General features: G+C 39.6%; 1 protein-coding gene across 2 annotated transcripts in view; it reads left to right on the forward strand.

Annotated features, from left to right (window-relative positions):
• LOC134344277 (thrombospondin type-1 domain-containing protein 7A-like) overlaps window positions 1-22,553 on the forward strand; it is a 438,835-nt gene that overhangs the window by 180,194 nt on the left and 236,088 nt on the right. For both annotated transcript variants that reach the window (XM_063043785.1, XM_063043786.1), the window contains exon 2: window positions 2,178-2,976. In XM_063043785.1, the coding sequence (XP_062899855.1) occupies window positions 2,178-2,976 (799 nt within the window). The remainder of the gene's footprint in view (window positions 1-2,177; window positions 2,977-22,553) is intronic.

The raw sequence follows: 22,553 nt of genomic DNA on the forward strand, positions 1-22,553 counted from the left end.
GGGTACTTGGAGACTAATGATGAAATAAGTTAAATTCAACATGATTTCTGTATTGGGGAACCTTGCCTGACAAAGCTGTTAGAGGTCCTCAAGGAAGTAACAAGCAGAGTGGACAAAGGAGAGGCAGTAGATGTTATAAACTTGGGTTTTCAGAAGACATTTTATAAAGGTGCCACGTATGAGGCTGCTTAACAAGATAAAATCCTATGACATTACAAGAAAGATACAGGCGTAGATAGAGGAATGGCTGACAGGCAAGTGGCGACAAGTGAAATAAAGGGTGCCTTTTCTGGTTGGCTGCCAGTGACCAGTGGTATCCCTCAGGGGTCAGTATTGGGATTGCTAATTTTTCACATTGTTTGTAAATGATTTGGATAATGGAATTGATGGCTTTGTGGCAAAGTTTGCAGATGATAGGAAGACAAGTGGAGGGGTAGGTAGTGCTGAGGAAGCACCGCAATTGCAGCAGGACTTAGACGAAGTGAAAGAATGGGAAAAAATGTAGCAGATGGAATACAGTGTTGGAAAGTGTATGATAATGCATTCTGGTAAAAGGAACAATGGTGCGGACTATTATCTAAATGGGAAGAAGGTTCAAACATCAGAGGTGCAGAGGGACTTAGGAGTCCTTGTGCAAGACTCCCAGATGGTTAATTTACAGATTGAGTCTGTGGTAAAGAAGGCAAATGCAATGATGGTATTTATTTCAAGGGGAAAAGAATATAAAAGCAAGGAGATAATGCTGAGGCTTTGTAAGATACTAGTCAGGCCACACTTAAAGAATTGTCAACAGCTTTGGGCCCCATATCTCAGGAAGGCTGTGTTGTCATTGGAGAGAGTCCAGAGGAGGTTCACAAGAATGATTCTGGGAATCAAGAGGTTAACATATGAAGTGTGTTTGGCACCTTTGAGCCTTTACTCACTGGGATTTAGAAGAATGCGGCAGGATCTCACTGAAACCTACCGAAGATTGAAAGGACTAGATAGGGAGAGGATGTTTCCTATGGTGCGGGTATCCAGAATGAGAGGGCACAGTCTCATAATTGAGGGGGCGACCTTTTATAACAGAGGCAAATAGGAATTATTTTAGCCAGAGAGTAGTGAATCTATGGAATGCTCTGCCACAAACTGCGGTGGAGGCCAAGTCTGTGTGTATATTTAAGGTGGAATTTGATAGTTTCCTGATACAGCAAGAAGGCAGGTGTATAGAGTTGAGTGAGATCTGCAATCAGCCATGATGGAATGGCAGAGCAGATGATGGGCTGAATGGCCTAATTCTACTCCTAGGTCTTATGGTCCTGTATACAGAAGAGATTCTGCAGATACTGGAAATCCAGAGTAACACACATACAGAATGCTGGAGGAACACAGCAAGTCAGGAAGTATCCGTGGAGGGGAATAAGCAGTCGATGTTCTGAAATGTCAACTGTGTATTACACTTTGTAGATGCTGCCTGATATGCTGAGTTCCTCTATGATGTGCATGATTATTCATCCATGTTTAGAATCACCGTATCGCAACTAATCTCAAAACTTAAGCTGACACTGGTTGGGTCAGTATGTGGAAAAGAGAGCACCTCAGAATATCAGGTGCAGTGGCCTCCAGTTATAGAGGAACCATGTGTTGCTTGGTCATTCTGCCGGAGAAATTGCTGTGTTACTGATCATATTGCAGCAGCTCATATGTCAAAACAGCCTTGGGAACAGCTCTTTTTCTTGATATGTAGCCTTGAGAGATCATTGATCCAAGCTGTTGACCCTGTTTATATCTCTACTGATGCACCCAGACCTGCTGAGTATTTCAAGCACTTTCTTGTTTAATTTCAGATTCTCAATTCCTAAATGGACATTGAACCCATGAACACTACCTGTCTTTTATTATTTATTATTTTTGTTTTTTTCACTATTTTTAATTTAACTATTGAATACACACATGTATTATATATACTTCCTGCAATTTATTTATTTATTTATTTATTTATTTATTATTTTCCCTATATTATCACAGATTGCATTGTACTGCTGCCACTAAATTAACAAATTTCTGGACTTATGCTGGTGATATTAAACCTGATTCTGATTCTGATCTGAACTTTTATTTTTGTTTTCATTCTTTTGGTTATTGTAAATTTTTTTTCACTGCCTTTGTAATAATATCTCCAATTGTCTGTCTTATAGGTGCCTGGGGGAGATGTATGGGACAGAAATGTGGCCCAGGTGGTATCCAGACAAGGTCGGTATGGTGTGCCCATGTGGAGGGATGGACAACTTTACCTACTAACTGTAAACCAGCAGAAAGACCCGAGAATCAGCAGAATTGCTTCAAAGTCTGTGACTGGCACAAAGACCTATATGAGTGGCGGGTGGGCGAATGGAATGATTGTTTGCCTGTTACGTCCAGGAGTGCTTCTCCAAAACAAACCTCAGAGTGCTTGAAAGGTGAGGATGGTATTCAGAGGAGGAATGTAACTTGCACCGAGAAAAGAAACGGAGCAATGGCAGAAGATGTTATTTGTGAATATTTTGAGACGAAGCCCCACGTTGAGCAAGCCTGCCTCATCCCTTGCCCACAGAATTGTGTGGTTACAGAGTTCACTCCCTGGTCTGAATGCACCAAATCCTGTGGGGTTGGATTACAGCACCGACTTCGGCAAATCCTGGTACCTCCGCTCTATGGTGGAGAGCCGTGCCCCAAACTTACTGAGTTTCAGACCTGCACGTACAACTCCTGTCGGATTGAAGAAAGCATGTACAGTCTGAAAGTTGGTCCGTGGAGCGAATGCTCTCTTCCACATTCTCGGCAAACTCGGCAAGTGGGAAGCAGGATGAGAGACCCAGAAGCCTGGGAGCTTGTGAAGAAAAAACGGAACAGAAACCGTCAAATCCGCCAAGAAAACAAATATTTTGACATACAGATTGGTTACCAAACACGACAAGTTACGTGTACTCACAGAAGTGGGAAGACTGCTGCTCTCAGGTAAGAAGCTCAGAATTAATGAGACAGACTGTGTGCCTAATTTCAACAATGACTCAGACAAATAGTCAAAATAAGAGATTCAAAACATGAAAGAACGTAGTTCAAACCATCACAAATTTGAGAATATCTGGTTGTTGACATCATTGTCAATATTCGCCTCTTAGCAAGGAAAACTGAAGCAACTGCACCGTGTTTTTCAGTAACCTTGATAAATGGAGGATTAGATGTCCATCACAAAACAAGCACTTACCTGTGATGGATGTGAATCAATGTGAGGACCACAAATATTCAAAATATATTAAAATAAAGAAGAAATCAACTGTACTGTAAGTCAAAGTAGGGGTAATGGAAGCCAGCAAGGAGGGTGACATTTACTGAGAGATACTGATTCATTAAATGAGTATGTACAACTTTAGCAAAAGGAATAAAATATGAGTAGTTGTGAAGTTGATTACTTTGAAAGGAAGAATAATAATGCGCTATTTAAAGGGAGAAAAACAACAAATTTCAAAGCAAATTTATTATAAAAGTGCCTATATGCCACAATATACGGCCCTGAGATTCACTTCTTGTAGGCATACTCAATAATTCCATAATAGATTGATAACCATAATAGAATCAGTGAAAGACTGTACCAACTTGGGCATTCAAACAGCATGCAAAAGACAGCAAACTGTGCAAATTCAAAAAGAAAGAAGTGATAATAAATGCATATGCAATAAATATCAAGAACATGTGATGAAACATCCTTGAAAGTGAGTGCATAGATTATGGGAACATTACAATGATGGGACAAGTGAAGTTGAGTGAAGTAATCCCCTTTGGTTGAAGAGCCTGACAGTTGAGGGGTAATAACTAATTTTGAACCAGGTGATATGAATCTGAAGGCTTCTGTACCTTCTTCATGATGGCAGCAGCAAGAAGAGAGCATGTCTTGGGTGGTAGGGGTCCCTGACGATGGATGCTGCTTTCCTGTGACAATGCTTCATGTAGATCTGGTCAATGGTGGGGAGTGCTTTACCTGTGATTGACTGGGTTGTATCCAATACTTTTTGTAGGATTTTCTGTTCAAGGGTGTTGGCGTTTCCATGCCAGGCGGTGATGCAATCAGTCAATATACTCTTCATTGTACATCTTCTGAAGTTCGTCAAAGTTTTAGATATCATGCTAAATCGAAGCAAGCTCCAAAGGAAGTAAACGTACTGCTGTGCTTTCATCATAATTGCACTTACGTGCTGGGCCTAGGATAGGTCTTCTGAAATAATAACACCAAAGAGTACAAAGTTGCTGACCTCCTCCGCCTCTGGTCCTCCACTGAGAACTGGTTCATGGACCTCTGGTTTCCTCCATTTGAGGTCAATAATCAGCTCCTTATTCTTGCTGACATTATGTAAGAGGTTGTTGTTATGGCACCAATCAGCCAGATTTTCAATCTCCCTCCTATATGCTGATTTGTCATCACCCTTGATCTGGCTTACAACAGTGATGTTGTCAGTAAACTTGAATATGGCACTGGAACTGTGCTTAGCCATACAGTCACAAATGTAAAGTGAGTAGAGCAGGGGGCGAAGCACACAGCCTTATTGTGCACCTATGCTGATTGAGAAGGAGGTGTTGTTGCCAATCCAAACTGACTGGGGTCTGCAAGTGAGGAGATCAATGTTCCAATTGCACAGGGAGCTATTGAGACCAAGATCTTGTTGATGGCATTGAATGCTGAGTTGTAGTCAATAAAGAGCATCCTGATGATTAGATCTTCCATGGTTGAGTGAAGAGCCAATGAGGTGGTATCTGCTCTGGACCTGTTGCTCTGGTTGATATATTTGAGCAGATCCAAGTCACTTCTTGTGCAGGAGTTCATACGTTTTATTACCAATCTCTCAAAACACTTCATCGCTGTAGATGCAAGTGCTCCTGGACAATAGTCATTGAGGCAAATTACCACGTTCTCCTTGAGCACCAGTATACCTGAAGCAGTTTGGTAATTCAGACTGCCGAAACAAGAGGTTGAAGTTCCCAGTGAACACTAGCTAGTTGACCAGCACAGTACTTGGCCAGGTACTCTGTTTAGGCTTGATTCTTTTCGTAGCTTCACCTTCCTGAAGCTGTTCGCGTGTCGGCCTCAGAGACTGAAATCACAGGATCTTTGGGGGCTATGGGAGTTCGTGATGGTTCCTCCATGTTTTGATTATCAGAGTGAGGATGCACTGAGCTCATGTAGAAGCAAAGCCCGGTTGTCTCCTATGTCGCTTAATTGAAGCCCTGTTGTTACCTTCATTGATTCAATTTGGACATCTTGTAACTTGGTCACCAGACCTGAATGCCTCTGATATGGCCCTCAGCAGGTTTAGATCTCATGGTTCATTGAGGGCTTTTGGTCTGATTTTTTGGGGGCACACTTGTCTACAACTGCTTTAGTAAAATCTATAACAACCATGGTATATTAATTCAGATCCACAGATGAGTCCTTGAACACAGCCCAGTACATCGACTCAAAGCCATCTTGTAGCTACTTCTCTGCATCTCACAAACACATCTTTGTTGTCCTAATCCCTGGAACTATGCTGTTTAGCCTCTGCCTGTGTGCAGGTAGGGGAGGACAGCCAGGTGGTCAGATTTACTGAAATGTGGCCTAGGCATTGAATACTAGGCATACCTTATCTAAGTGTTAACAGTGGTCCACCAGTGTGTTGGGAACATTTGGTGCCACAGGTTATATGCAGATGGTAGGTGGGCAGGACTTTCTTCAAATAAACCTGGTTGAAGTCCCTGACTATGATTTGAAATGCACCGGGATGGACTGTTTCTTGTTTGGAAACGGCATCATGCAGTATCTCAAACACTTCATTATAGTTAGCCACTGGACGTATGTGAACTGCAGTCAGGATTATGGAGGAGAATTCCCTCAGTAAATAGAATAGATGGCATTTTCCATTAGATGTTCAAGTCATGGGAACATGAGTTTGACAAAACTGCCACATCAGAGCACCATGGAGAGATTATCATGAAACACAACCTCCACCTTTTGCCTTTTCTGAATCAACAGTTTGGTCCATTCTGTGAATCAAGAAGCCTTCAGGTCTGGTCACTCTATTTGGTGTGCTGGGAGAAAGCCACATTTCATTGAAACAAAGAACATAACAATCTCTCATTTTCCTCTGATACAACAGTCTTGCTTCAGGTCCTCAGTTTTGTTCTCCAGCAACTTCACATTTGTTCAAGGAGTATCCTTGGACAGAAAACACGGAAAGCTATCATATTGTTCACAAATTAATTGGGATGCTAATGGATTTTTTTTTATTTAGAAGGGACTAGAATAAGAGGGTATTTATTCTCTCAAAGGTTTATTAGTCTTTGGAATTCCTTGTCCCAGGAATCTGTGGAGAATGAATCCACAAATATGTTCAAAATTGATGTAAATTTTTAATCATCAAATAAATTAGGGTTATGGGAAAGGAGTGGGAAACTGAATTATGATCTTATTAAATGATAAAGTAGGCTCAGGGGATTTAATAGCCCACATATATTTTTGTTTCTTAGGATCTTAACCCCACGTAGTCATAAACTTACAATCCAGAGAATTCCCAATAAAGACTAAATTGTTCACTGTTATCTATTATCTATTTCATACTGTCAGTAATATTATGAAAAGAGCATTGCTCATAATGAGATGTTTTTGACTCAGTAAGAGCTGTATTGACTATGAGACTGGGCTGGAGATAATAAAAACTGGCAAGGTTTTGACAAACTTTCCTGAAATACTGTCTCTTTTATACTGATCAAGACACATCATTGTTGTTAGGATTTATCTGTATGTTTGTTCTTAATAAAATAATTAGCTTTATTTCAAAGTATATTATTTATTAAAAATATCCAAAGCAATTTTAAAGGTCTATGAGGTACAATATTTTAAGATTGTAGGTTTTAATGTGGTACTTTAGTGACATGTTGTCACTTAATATTAAGCCGTATTTTAAAATGGTATACAAATGTACCATATGGTAATTTGAAGAATGGTATTTAACCGTCTAATTTAAATCTAATGGTGCTTTATTTAATAATTCAGACTTTTGCACCAAATAAAATTATTGTAGTGCAAAAGTCAAAATCCTTAAGAACATGCTGTGTACTGCCCTTCATTAGTTGGGCATTGAATACAAGAGCAGGGAGAATATTCTTCGAGTTTATAAAACAATGGTCAGACCTCATTTGGAAAACCGCATGTGGTCTGGTTACAACACCATAGGAAGCATCCAATAGTGCTGGAGAGGGTGCGGAGAAGATGTGTGTGGTTGTTTTCTGAAATTGAATGTTTTCATTATCAGAATTGCTATGAGTTTTTTAAAGTTCAAAGTAAATTTCATTTTCAAAGTACATATATGTAACCATTTACAACCATGAGATTCACTTCTTGTGGCCATACTCAGCAAATCAATGGAATAGTAGCTACTACAGAATCAGCGAAATTCAGTCCGAAGAAGGTGTTCAAACAGTGCAGAAGACAACGAACTGTACAAATGCAAAAAGAAGAAATAATAATGTAAATAAGGTATAAATATCAAGAACTTGAAAAGAAGAGTCATTGAAAGTGAGTCCATTGGTTGTGGGAACATTTCAATGATGGGGCAGGGGAAGTTGAGTGAAATTATCCTCTTTTGTTCAAGAGCCTGATGGTTGAGGGGTAGTAACTGTGCCTGAATCTAGGGGTGTGAGCCCTGAGGCTCTTGTTCTTTCTTCTTCATGGCAGCAGTGAGAAGAGAGCATGTTCTGGGTGGGGGGTTCCGAGTGATGAGTGGTGCTCTCCTGTGTCAGTGTTTCACGTGGAAGAGTTAAACACGTTCACAAAGTTGGACTTCACCTGTGCCCATGCCATCAACACATCAGGAGGGCTTTCACTAACACAAGAATAGAGGTTAAGCCCTCACCCCAGATTTTCCATGTTGTGATGGATAAAATCATTGCTGTGTAACCAAGGTAATCTGTTTATTGCTATAATCATGAAAGAAAACTAGCTTCTGGTATTGAATCAAATGCTCAGGAGATTCCATGTGCACAATGTGAAGTCAAATAAATGCATGTTTTCCAATAAGAAGTACTGCTTTTGTTTTGAAGTTTGGTGTTAATGACTTAGTACTAGTGGGGGGCGGGAAGCAAACATCTTCATTAATGTGCTAGCACTGAAAATATAGCAGAGCTTCGAAGCGTTGCTACAGTTTTCCACAGAATTCCTTCCAATCTTGAAAAGTGCATTCACGATTGTATTACTTACTGAGAAATAAGTGAGATGGATAGAGAACAAAGAGCAGCAAAGTACATATGAGTCCATTTGAAATGCATATGCTACGAGCATGGGACTTTATGCTTCTTACACAATGGTAGTTGTGAAAACATGGCATGGCCCAGATGGTGAGGATCTGTCATTCTAGGTGTTACCTTCATGAGGCAACACCTCCTGTAGATCTTGCTGGTGGTCTGCAAGGACGTACCTGTGATGTATTGAGCAGAATCCACAACTGCCCACAGCTTCTTTTATTCCTGTGTATTCAAATTACTATACCAGACCATGATGCAAGCAGTCAGAATACGTTCAACAGTATATTTGTAGAAGTTAATATTACAGATCAGGATTACATCTCTAAATGCAGGTTTCAGATTGATTGGTGGTCTTTTGTCATATCCAGACCATATCGCAGATGTAAATAATGAGTAAACAAAATAAGGTTTGTAATTGAGTGTAGGACAGAAGACAGGAGTTGTATCAGTAGATGGGAAAATGAAATAGCTGTAAGTGACCCGCAAGACTTAGAGTAAGTATGAGATTTTATGCTAGGACAACAGAGGTGAAGAAAGACATGGAAATTCTGTCAAAGCAGGGAAGGTTGCATTGGCTGCAGGGATGACAGAAAAAGGTTGGTTGTCAAGGAAGCTACCACAAACATCAGATTATCTGGCTGTCTGTATTCCAGTAGGAAATCTGTAACCCTAGAAACAGCCAGCCCCTTCCACGAGTGCAAGTCCATTATCAGAGTTTACTCTCTGAGAAAATGTGTGTCATTAAGTCTTGAAGTTATCACAATCAATATTAAACCAAGGGCTTGTAAAATACCTGACAGAAAGAATAAGTTACCACCTTTTGAGTTTGCATTGAACTAAATTAGAAAGCATAGAGGCCAAAGACGAAGAGGTTCAAGGATTCTGTCTTCCAGTTTGTAAATTCAAATACAATATTTTACCTACAAGTCTTATTTGCTTGTACCAAGGACCTCCTATCTGAGTAATAAGAAACATGATTTTGAACAAATATATGTATTGCTATTGATGAAAGGATTGATACAGTTGGCATCTGAACTTATTAGACCTACATCTACATGATCAAAATATACACCAATCAGCAAACCAAACAAATATAAACAGAAAGACTTTTCATGAAAGTGAACGCTGTTAACTTTCCAGCAGAAACCAGCTGAGCTCATGAATTTAATCATAAAATTATAGTCATCATAAAAGCCAGATTCTGCAGCATCTAATTATTTAATGCAAGTTTTCAGCTTTTTGAATCATGAATTTACTAAAGCAATTGATGATCATGTATAAAGTAGTAATTGCTTTTAAGGATCATAGATCACAACTGAACATGGAAAAATATATAATCAGGCCCTGTGGATTAATCTGACCCATAATGTTTGAAATTAATGACGTTCAGTTGGAGCAAAAGACAAAAATGAATACTCTACATTGACTTATTAAAATAATACATAGTCACAGGATGTGAGCAAATATCTTGAAACATAAGTTGTACTCACACATTTCCATATCTAATCCTTTAAACATTGCTTCATAGTAGCATTGATACGATTTTTCTCTGTAAGCATGGATTTTTCTTCAATTAAGATATTGAAATTAAAATAATGAAGGGGGAGGGGTGGCAGTGGGGTGAGTATCCAGAAGAGATTGGAGCTAATGCGATGTAGCAACAGTGAATCAGAGCAAGATTGAGGTTTGAGGAACAAAAGTTAATGAGACATGAAAGGAGGTATCCATGTTAGAAATATAGAAAATCTACAGCACATTACAGGCCCTTTGGCCCACAATGTTGTGCTGACCATGTAACCTACTTCAGAAGCTGCCTAGAATTTCCATACTGCATAGCCCTCTATTTTTCTAAGCGCTATGTACCTATCTAAGAGTCTCTTAAAAGACCGTATTAGACCGAGAAATTGATTACCAAGGCAAACACAGATGGAGAGTGCAGAGACGTGGAGCAGAATAAACATCAAATAACAGTTGGGGAGAGGTTGGGGGCCCAGAGAGATATTGGTGGGGGAATATGGAAAGTATTTGAGGGGGTTATTGGTGAAAGAGCAGAAAAGAGAAGGATATTGGTGGGTGGGGGTAGAAAGCTGCATGGGAAGAGCAGATAGACTTGGAGGGAACCTCCCTATGGAGCTGGGAGAAAGCAAGAATGGAACGAAAGCAGAGGTTTAAAAATCCTGTAATACCGTAATCAGATACTCCTGTTTTTACAACACCTTTTAAATGAAGAACTTTTCCATCCCTTCAGCTGTCAGTTTTTCCAAAGCCTAGAAAACTATTCTGGGTAGCTGTAGAACTTGAATACAGAGTCTTTCAGAATTGTTTGTCCTCTTTCTCTATCCCTCCCCACAACCAAATTACATAAAGGCTACTAGATTCCAGGTCTGCCTGCATTTGGGTTGCAGGATTTTCACTTTCATTTTTGAGTTTATCTAATACCATTTTTGGGGGTTTTGTGGGGATAAAATTTTTACAATTACTTTCAAGAATTCAAACAAAGAAAATAATAAGAACTGTCCCGTACACTAAACACAGCTTGTTGCTAGCCTATTGACAGTTTTCTTGTTATGTTTTAGAATTTCCTGATTAACATTTATGACAACAAACCCAATGTTTTTCCACTAACAGTATAATGGGTATGGAGGAAGATTTTGCAATTCAATTCAGTGATCTAAAGCAACTACTTTACAAAGGAAAGGACAAGTTTAAAAATAATCAGAGATTTTGGAGGTCATGAAGAGGTAGAAGTAAATACCCTTCTGCTACGTTCCTACTGCAAACCCTGGCTGTTCTACCCTTTTGCATTTTATGGCATCATTCAATTTCTGACAGGTAACCTGTATCAGCCCATAGTGGCTCACTTTCACCTTTGAGGTTTTGTCTGTGTTTGTGCATCTATGGGCTACAAAGATGGAATGTGCATCATTTCTAATTCAGTTGCTAAATGTGTTGAATTGATTATACTTTCCATGTTGTTTTGCTCTCTCCCATTTCTTCCATTTCACAAGCCCTTGGACCCGTTACTCTCCCCAAAGTAAAAGTTCTGCAATGATTTTGAAGTGTTCTGTTATTGAAGTATATGGTCCAGGAAGCATTCAGATTTGATTATGGGGTTGTGTGGAATAATCTGATCTCTGTCATCATTTTGCAGAAATTTCCTTTGGGATACTCTCAAATAACTAAAATCCACTTATCTGCTGTTTCAGTGAACTGAAAAACATCAAGCAGGAGAATGGATGAACTTCCCTAATGTTGATGTCCTCTTGCCAGGGAAGAGAAAATCAGCTATGACTCCCTCTTTTCTTTTTACCCAGTGACTATCACTGGCCATTTAATTGTGCTAACCATCATTCAAAAAGATTATCAGGTCACGATTAAGCTGCTTTTTGTGAGCAGTTGAAGGTTACAAATTGAATGCTATGTTGCATACATTACAACAGTGATAACGTTAAAACCAGCACTTCATTGGCTGTAAAATGCTTTATGGTCCAGATGTCATCAAAGGCGCAATAACGTTTGGTGATATTGACAGTTAGTGATGCTAAGGAATGCTTATAGTCTGTGTCCTGTATACAGAAACAAATTGAGACATTGATCTGAATGTAGCTCTGGCTAAGTGTTCGTACGATACACTGCACAAAAATCAGAATATGATTGTTAGTGGTATGTTGTGTTTCTGTTTATGTGAAATACATAAATGTCAGTCTTGCTTCATTGGTTGTGGACTTGCCTCTGAGGAAGAGTCTATTGGCTCAATTGCCAATCAGATGAGTAATTTATCTATACTGATGACAGACAATTTTAAATGAGTTCTGACTTTTTTGTTGAGCTGCTAAACTTAGATCATTTCAAGCCTCTCAAACAAATAGTAAAGACCCTTTCAAAGAAAGCTTATGCCAGAATTTAATCATTGTTTAGGCTTTATCTGGAGAAATACTAACATTCTAGATATAGGATTCCAGGAAAAATATAAAACCTTGACACAGGTGCGTGGATGTTATCAGTAATGTGGGAAGTTGGAAAAATTGGATTTTTTTTCCCTGAAGTGGAGAATAAGAAATTCTCTTAAAGTGGTGTAAAGTAAATACTGCAAACTAGAGTCCAGCTGAGGAAACACACACCAGTCTTCATCAAGGGATCAGCAGTGAAAAGGGTGAGTCGTTTCAAGTCTGGTGGGATATACTCCAGGTTATTGGGAGAGGCAGGAGGAGCAATTGCTGAGAAATTAACCAAAATCTTCACGTTATGTCTAGCCACGCAAGGTCCAGGAGGACTGGCGAGTAGCTAATGTTATTCCATCATTCAAGAAGAGAACCAGGGATAAACCTGGAAACTATAGACCTGTGAGTCTCACATCAGTGGTGGGGAAGTTACTGGAAAGAATTCAAAGGGATAGGATTTATGAGGATTTGGAAAACCATGGCCTAATTAGGAAGAGCCAGCATGGCTTTATGCGGGGCAAATTGTGTCTCACTAACTTGAATTATGTTTATGATGAAGTGACAAGGGTGATTGATGAAGGTGGACATTAGTAAGACGTTTGACAAGATCCTTCTTCCAGAAGGTTAAGATGCATGGGATCCATGGTGAATTGGCCATTTGGATACAGAATTGGCTTGCCCATAGAAGACAGAGGGTAGTGGTCAAAAGGACTTATTCTAGCTGGAGGTCTGTGATTTGCGGTGTTCTGCAGTATTCTGCACTGGGACCTCTGCTGTTTGAGATGTACCGTATATAAATAACCTTGTTGAAAATATAGATGGGTGGGTTGGTGGGATAGTAAGTTTGCAGATGAAATTAAGAGTGGTGGTGAGGTGGATAGTATAGAAGAATGACAAAGAATGCAACCGGATATAGATCCGTTGCAGATATGGGCAGAGAAATGGAAGATGGAGCTTAAGCCGGTCAAGTGTGGAGTGTTGCACTTTGGCAGGTCAAATGTAAAGAGAAAGTCACCGTTAAGGACAAGACTCTTAACAGTGTTGATCAGTGTTGAATCCAAATCCATAAATCCCTGAAAGTGGCTGCACAAGTTGATAGGATGCTTGACTTTGGTCGAGGCATTGATTTCAAAAGACAGGAAATTATGTTGCATCTTTATAAAACTCTTGGCTTTGGAGAGGGTGCAGAAGATGTCAATCAAGATATTGCCTTGAAAAGAGGGCATGTGATTTTATGGGAGAGTGGAGAGACTTGGGTTGTTTTCTCTGGAGTGGCAGAGGGTGAGTGGAGTTCTGATAGAGGTTTATAAGATTATGAGAGGGACAGATAGAGTAGACGGAAGTATCTTTTTCCCAGAATTGAGATGTCTTATACCGGAAGACATGCACTCAAAGTGAGAGGGGATAATTTCAAAGAAGATGAGAGGAGCAAGTTTTTTTAAAATAACAGAGTGTGTTGGGTGCCTGGAATGCGCTGCCAGGGGTGGTGGTAGAGGCAGGCACATTAAGGAGTTTTAAGAGGCATTTCGATAGGCATATGAATGAGGGGAAAATGGAAGGACATGGACATTGTGTAGGCAGAAGAGCCTGGTTGAATGAACCAATTGATTACTAATTTAATTGATTTGTCACAACATTGTGGTCTGAAGGGCCTGTTCCAATGCTGTTCTAGATACACTGAGTCTTCGAACATGACCTATTCCACTAATTTGAAACCCTCTGATAGCTGCTTCTTTGCCTCCTATGACCACGTCTTCATTGTCCTTACTTCTGGAGCCTCGCTCTTTAGCCTCTGCCTGTATGCAGATAAGAGAAGGACCGCCAGATGATCGGATTTTCTGCAGTGCAGTCTAAGGATGGAACAGGAGGCACTCCTTGTGGTAATGTAGCAGTGGTCGAGTGTACTGAAACCCTCGTTATCTGCAGGTGATATGTTGATGATAATTGGGCGAAGATTTCTTCAAGCAAGCTTGACTGAATTCTCCATGAATGATTTGAAAGGTATTGAGTTAGGCTGTTTCTTGTTTGCTAATCACAGCACTCTGTAAATCAAGGGCTAGCTTAACATCTGCCTTTGGTGGTATGTCAGGATGATGGAGGAGAACTCCCTTGGTAAGTGGAACAGAAAGCATTTAATCATTAGCTGTTCCAGAAAGAACAAGACTGCCATGTCCCGGCACCGTGAAGAATTTATCAAGAAATACAGACCCCCCACCTTTTGCCCTCTTCAAATCAACAGTCCAGTCCATTCTGCGGATCGTGAAACCTTAGTGTCTGACTAATGTAGTCAGCTTGTTTGGGGTGAGCCATATCTCCATGAAACTGAGAATACAGCAATCCCTCATTTCCCCTCAATACAGCAATCTTGCCCTTAAGTCATCTATCTTGTTCTCCAGTGATTGTGCATTTGCTCATGAGATGCTGGGTAGAGGTAGTTTTGCATTCTGATGTTTTAGTCTGGCTTGGAGTTCTCTCTTTTGGCCATGGTGATAGAACTTTGATCACTTAACAGTGCCATACCTACATCCCTGAGAGTTAAATTTGCTCAGGATTTCGTAAAATTGCTATATTGCTTAGACGGTTCAAAAGTGCGTTACTAAAAGGAAAATTGCAATCTACAGATTGCAGTGATAGTAGTTTACAAGAAATACATCTAAAAGTTTTGTAAACTGCCCACAAAACCATTGCTGTGTACCACCAGCCATCTTGATGGCAAAAAAGGAATGAATTACTTTTGAAATAAAAGGCACTGCTGAATGAATGAATTAATTTTAATAAGTGACAAGAGAAATTAATGTATGCTGAATCATGGCTCTTAAACTATTCTGTTTATTATTTGGTTCATTTGCACAAACTCAGTTCATTGGTTTTCGGTTAATTGGTATACATTGGGACCAGTACATTTTGGCCTAATTAAGTAGCTGCCATAATTAGCCAGTTTCGTGGAAATTGTTAAAAAAAGGTATAAAGAGATAATCTGCCATTTAACTGAGTAAAAAGTTATGTATTTAAACAAAATGCAGAGCAACTTATAACATTACCAATGCAACTATTGTACTATAAAACTATGCATTTGTTCCTAAAAACCATTGAAGGGGGAATTCATTCAGTGTTTGCTGCTGTGTATGGGTGTCTAGGGAGGGGTGGCACCTCTGGTGAAGCAGCTTGTCATGTCCATTCTGGTGCAGTGTACCATTGTGGTGCAGCAGCCATATCTCGGTACACTGCTTTAACAGGTGTGCTAAACCAGGTGAGAGTGTTATAACAGTGTTGTTTTTTCTGGCCTACGGACCAATCAGGTCAACAGTGAAATCCAGCAGCCAAGAAGACGGTTCTGCAATGCTTCATGGAGAGCAAATGACATGATATGACGCGGAAGTCATGGTCATCCCCTGCAACCAAGGAAGACTCCAGACTGTGACGACTAACTGTAGCACTGGATCTGAACCTCCATGGTCAAGACAGTAGAGCTGTCTCAGTGCAACAGCTTTTCCACTTTAAAGACTCTCCCACACCGGTTTCACTGTTGTCATTGGATACAATGGACAACCAACATGCTGCTGTGTTCTTTTGATTGATTGTAAATGAACAAAATTAACGCAGACACTCAGTTCAGATAATGGACTGCCTTCGACGATCGCATCCTCCAAATCTTCATTTTCATGGTAGCATTCATGATGATTGTTGATACTTTCACATTCTTTGAAGTTCCTAACTTGTTGAAGTAGTGAAATTGTTTAATTTTCACTCTGGCCATTTCTGGCATCTCTAAGTCTGAATGCTTGAAACTGCAGAGAGCAAAACAGATCTAAATTGTCGCTGCTTATTTCCTGGCAACTGTAAGTGACAAAAATTACTGATTTTTGAACACAAACACAGACAAATGTAGCTATTTAAAAATTGTTTGCTCTAAGCATGGTGCAGTGTCTAATGGCCACATAAGTTCATGTGACTGATCAGCAACAGTCTCGTGTCCAAAGGAAATCCCATCTACTTGATTAGTTTTTGATCTTTAAGAGTTGCCCCAAATAAACTGATGGACCAATTAACTAGATTTGACTGTATCAGCTACAGTCAAATAAACTCATAATTAACCAATGAAGAAATTCTGGCATGCCAGCATGTTTTTTTGCATATATCTGAGAGTATTGTAAAAGGATACCTGAATAGATCAGGTTACAACTTTCAGTTCAGGTTTTTGACTGAGGAGATAAGGTTTTTATTATAAATCGAAACCTCCTTGAGTCATATAGTCCCTTATCCTGAGGGATATTGCCAAGATTGGAGTTCAGAATCAGAATCAGGTTGGATATCACTGGTATATGTCATGTAGTTTGTGGTTTGTGGTTATGTGGCCATAGTACAATTACAATACATAATTTTAAAAATCTAAATATCAGTAAGTGTGTGTGTGTGTGTGTGTGCACCCGCGCAAGTATTAGTATTGTCCAGGTGATCCAAGCCCACGTGACGAGCCAGTGAGATTGCACCCATTCTAGACCTATTGTGGCAATAGGCAAACTGCACTGGGCCCTGGTCCTTGCTTAGGCAAGAGTTGCTTGTAGCCTTCTTGATCTTTTACAAGGTTGCACAACAAGAAATGGCCTATCAGCCCAATATTTGAGGCCTACATGGCCTCCTCTGAAAATGAATTCCCAAATAAAACGTCCTGCTGTGGAAGGAATGAACAGCATACTGTGACACATTATTCACATTCCTGTACTATTCTGAAATTAAAAAGAAAACATTTTTTGTCAGCATGAGCTTCAAATTCATATCCATGTTGTCAAAGTGCCCCCTAACAGGAGACACCAACAGTAAATAAGAGGTTTTCGATTTGGGGGAAAAAACCTGGTTTCTTATATGGACCTTTGTTGTTTGTTATCTGGTTGCAGAGGGATTTGCACTTGTCTGCATGTGGATGGAATGAATGAAACCGGTGTTCTTATTCTTCAATAACTGTGCCAATAGCTGCAATGTTGTTGTTCAAGAATCAAAAGGACCAGGTGTTGTCTTTGTGGCTTTCTGGAGTTTATCCAATAAAAAGAAGCAAAGTAACTGCAGAAAAGGAAATCCTTCTGACAGTTAATCCTCTTGCTGAAAGAAAAGGATGGAGCTTGTTTGGTGTATAGGATCTCTTGTGTAAGACCAGTGATCAACTCTTAATTAAATCCACGGTGATATGTTCTACAAAAATGTAATTGACTGAATTTAGACTAATTTAAACTGATGTTAAACTAATTATAACATCAGTAGGAGGCTCCACACAGGATCTAACCTAACCTCTACAGATGAAGGTGATTAATATGGAAATAACGTGACTGAGATATTGAATGCCACCTGACCAAGAGTCCAGAACAGACTCTCATCTGTCTGTTCATGATAAGAAACTCATCTGTCCATGTGGTCAGGGGCAACTTTGATCAAATAAAAATTTGTGCCAGTGCTCATTCAATTCCACTGCGGAATTGGAGTGACAACTCAATGATCAAGACAATGTCACTTTCACTGCATTTAAAGCAGCATGTTGCAAACCGCATGCTCCCTCATAGTGTGCAACTTTTTGCAATACAATACAGGAAGAAGTAATGTCTTTGAAAAACTTAAAGATACAGCTTGCCAAGGTTCTGTTTTAAAATGCATCCAATTTATGCCAATCATTTCTGCTTTGTAAGGATTTTAATCCCAGTTATAGAAGGAAGATTTTGCCTCAGCTTCCTGACAGCTTGTTTTGCTTGCATTTGAGTGGCCTCAAGTGTTTCTTTAGTGGTTGATTTAAATGAGTTGAATAACCTTCTGAGCCTGGATCCAATACCTGAATAAGCATCTAGGCAAGTGATGGAATAATCTAAACTATTAATAACTTGTGTACAGAATAGTGCGTGAACACATTTGATAACAGGTAAATGTAAGTGGGAAAAATGAAGCCACGTGAAAATGTAAAATGCAGAAAACTGGATCAAGCTAAACGATCAAAACAAGGGAAAGATGGGCATATTCTTCTACTGTAGGTGCCTTGGATTCACCATTTCAGCACATTCTATCTACTTCCCTGTCTTTCATTTATTTTAAAGCAAAAATAAAACCTTTAACTCTAGTCAGGAAATATTAATTAAAAAGTCCACATTAATGGTACAAAACGCTGTGAAAGATGAAGATAAAAGAAAGAGTCTGTATAATCACTCAATACAATATATTGCCTACCTGCTTGAGAGTGAAGAGACATCAAGGTAAATCTAAAAGCAGCATCAGAATTCCCACCACTTGACATGCTTGTTGTCATGTTTGAATAGAGACAATAGGCATAGAGGATAACAGGATGTTCAGAAGGGAAAATAAAAGACGGGGAAATGTGACATGCAGAAAATATTTAATCTTGACATTGGGATACTATAATAAAAACAAAACTTTGTGAAAGACATTGAAAATCAGATGCTTGACATATTTGTTTGACATTTCTCTTCCTAGCAGTGTAATGAAGGTGCTAGCTCAAATACTGAGTGAATCCTGTATTCTAATACAATAAAAGTGATTTTTGGTCTATGTCTTCATTTGTGTTAAGATGCTGAGTGATACCATTGCCATATTTTTTTTGCTAAGTCAGCTAATGTACTAATTATTAGTACATGGTTGATGTTTAGCTGCATCGTCCAGATGTTCCTCATTTTGCTGCGTTGAGTCGTGTTATTGCTGGACAAAATTAGAAATCACATCACGTACACTGTCATCAAATAGCTTGAAGATACAAGATCCAGCAGCTGCTTAGCAGCTTGACCTTGTTGTTATTTGTATTGATGTTTCAGCTGATGCTTTGCTTCTAAGCAACAAATGCATTAACAATTGTTTGTAAATGACTATAAGCAGCAACACATCAACATTATCATGATAATTTCGATTGCTCAATTACCAAACTGGCTACCTTTCATTTTAAGATTGAATCAGTATTAGATTGTGGCATATCCAGATTTTCAGAGGTAGTTCAAACCATTGTAATTAGGTATTATATCGGTACATTAGGCTTTCATTATGTTATCAGGAGAAATAGAAACAGTACAGAATAAATTGAATGATAACCAACTTTCTGAAACCAGAACTAGTTGGAGCATTTACCAAACTCTGTGAGATGTGCAGGTCTGACATAAATTGGAAATCTTTAATACCATAATTATAGCAAGATGTATGTTCTCTTTAGAATAACTTCATGTACTGTGCTCAGCCAGGAGCAATAATTGATAGCTTTTAGTATCTTTTTCCAATATCATTCAAAGCATTTGGAATGATATTTCAAGATGCCACACAATTAAAATGCAATTAAAAAAGGTGTGCACTGCTGCCAAAGGAGTCATGTATTTTAAAATGAAGTAGCAGATTTCTGTGAACCAAATTAATCCCTTATCATTAGAGAGATAAAGCAGGTGACCATTCATAAGAATGAGAGGTGATCTCATTCAAATGAACAAAATTCTTAATGGATTTGAAAAGTAGATCTTTTGTGTGGCTGGAATTTTTAGAGCCAGGGGTCACAGTCTTAGAGTTTAGGACCAGACATTCAAGACATTGATGATAAATACCCTTTTCAGCTGGAGGATAACGTATCAAATTCACTAATTGTGAAGGATCAAATGCTGAATACATTCAAGAAAGAGAATGATATATTTTAAAATATTAATGGAATTAAGGAATATGGGTTTGTTGCAGGAAAGTGAGACAAAGATCAGTCATGACCTCATGGGGAGTGAAAGCAGGTACAAACTGCAGAATGGTGGACTCAAAGTTCAAAGTAAATTTGTTGTCAAAGTACATTTACATCATCATACCCAACCCTGAGATTTGTTTTCTTACAGGTATACTCAATAAATCCAATAACTATAGTAGAATCAATGGAAGTCCACACCCAACAGGGCGAACAACTAGTGTGCAAAAGACAATAAACTGTAAACAGGAAAGAAGAACAAAATGAGTCTATAGGTTGTGGGAACAATGCAGTTATGGAACAAGTGAAGTTGAATAAGGTTATCCACTTTGGTTCAAGGGCCCAATGGTTGAAGACTAATAAATGTTTCCTGAACCTAGTGCTGTGAGTCCTGAAGCTCCTGTACCTTCTTTCTGATGGCAGCAGCAAGAAAGAAAGTATGGCCTGGGTGGTGGGGGTCCCTGATGATGGATGCTGCTTTCCTGTGACAACACTCTGTACAGATGTACTCAATAGTGGGACGGGTTCTACCCGTAATGAACTGGGGCATATCTATTACTTTTTATTGGCTTTTTCATTCAAGGGCATTAGTGTTTCCATACCAGGCTAAGATACAAGCAATCAATATATTAGCCACCACACACCTATAGAAGTTTTGCAAAGTTTTGCAAAGTTTTAGATGTCATGCCGGGTCTTTGCAAACTCCTAATTGTACTTAAGTGCTGGGCCCAGGACAGGTCCTCTGAAATGATAACACTGAGGAATTTAAAATTGCTGTCCCTCTGTTCCTCCAATGAGCACTGGCTCATGGACCTCCAGTTGCCTCCTCCTGAAGTCAATATTCAGCTCCTTGGTCTTGTTGACATTGAGTGAGAGGTGGTTGTTGTGGCACCATTCGGCCATCTTTTCACTGTCCCTCCTATATGCCGAGTCATCGCCACCTTTGATTCAGCAACAACATTATCAAACTTTAATATGGCATTGGAGCACTTAGCCACACAGTCATCAGTGTAAAGCAAGTTAAGCTGGGGGCTAAGCCAATCTAAACTGACTGGCATTTGCAAGTGATGAAATCAAAGATACAGTTGCTCAAGGAGGTAATGAGATTATGGTCCTGCAGCTTATTGATTTGCTTTGAGAGAATGATAGTACTGAATGCCAAGCTGTAGTCAATAAAGAGCATCCTGATGTATGATCCTTGCTGTCCAGATGGTCCAGGGTTGAGTGAATTGCCAAAGAAAAGGCATCTGTTGTGCTGGTAGGCAAATTGGAGTGGATCCAAGTCACTACTCGGGCAGGAGTTGATGTGCTTCATCACCAGCCTCTCAAAACGCTTCATCATTGTGGATGTAAGTGCTACTGGATGATAATCATTGAAGCAGGTTACCATGTTCTTCTTAGGCACCAGTATAATTAAAGCCTGCTTGAAGCAGATGGGTACTCCTGACTGCTGAAGCAAGAGGTTAAAGATCTCAGTGAACACTGTAACCAGTTGACCAGCACAGGTCTTTAGTACCTGGCCAGGAACTCAGCAGGCAAGGCAGCTTCTATGGGGGGAAAAAAAGTAAACAGTTGACGTTTTGGACCAAGACCCTTAATCAGGACTCTTCATCGAGACCCTTCATTAGTTTCACACACATTATGTCATTTTAACCAGATTGAAATGATGGACTTGAATTAAAGTTGAAGGTGAGCAAAGGAAATCAAGAAAACAGCTGGAGTCAAATTACTTTTAAAATATCCCTCATTTTTCCCCCAAGGTAAATGTCAATTTAATACTGCAACAAGAATGACTTTGCAATCTGCAGTCCTTGTGGCATACTTCTCCCAGTATGTCAGAAAATCAGATTCGAGTCTTGTAGCTATTTTGATCTCCTGATTAGCGCACTTGGTCCTAGAGGGAAAAAAAAACTAGTGGCTTGGTCTGGAAAGCCCAAAGAGACTTAAATGACTTCTCCCTTTTCCATTTAAAGAGAATGATATGCATATGGAACATCATCACTCAGCTGCCCTGTACCATCTGCATGGGGTTCAAAATCTTTCCATTTGTTATTACCCATGACCTCCTACTGCTGTGTTTAGCAGCATTAAGGTGCTTACACATTTGCCTCTGTACACACCATCATTGCAGAGTAAAGGAAACTGTGGGGTGAATTGAGGATTAGAGAACTGATCAGGAACCATTGGGAGCATAGAGGTGATTAAATGGTCAGAGGTGAAAGAGAGTAGTGATGCACTATCAATTACTCAAAAAGACTGGAAGTAGAGTAAATACTGAAAGGCTTTTATTAGCAGTAAAATGTGACCTCAACCATGCTGAGTATCTGCCCTGGACTGAGGGAGGAGCAGTGGCGCAATCGCCTTTATTCAGGGATCTGTGGGAGGAGCCACAGGAGCAGTCAGCAGAGGGGCATGTCCGGACAGGTAACCCAGTTATATGGTTTACCACAAGTAGGGATGAAAATCTGATTGCAAAGTAGGACTTAGTGAAAAGGAAGGTTACTTGAAAAATGATGGAGGAACTTAGCACATCACACAGCTTCTTTAGAGAAGAATAAACAGTCGATGCTTCAGGCTGTGACACTTCATCAGTACTGGAAAGTAAGGAGGCAGAAGCCAGCATAAGAAGG

Source organism: Mobula hypostoma, chromosome 3 (genome assembly GCF_963921235.1).
Source record: "Mobula hypostoma chromosome 3, sMobHyp1.1, whole genome shotgun sequence".
NCBI lineage: Eukaryota > Metazoa > Chordata > Chondrichthyes > Myliobatiformes > Myliobatidae > Mobula > Mobula hypostoma.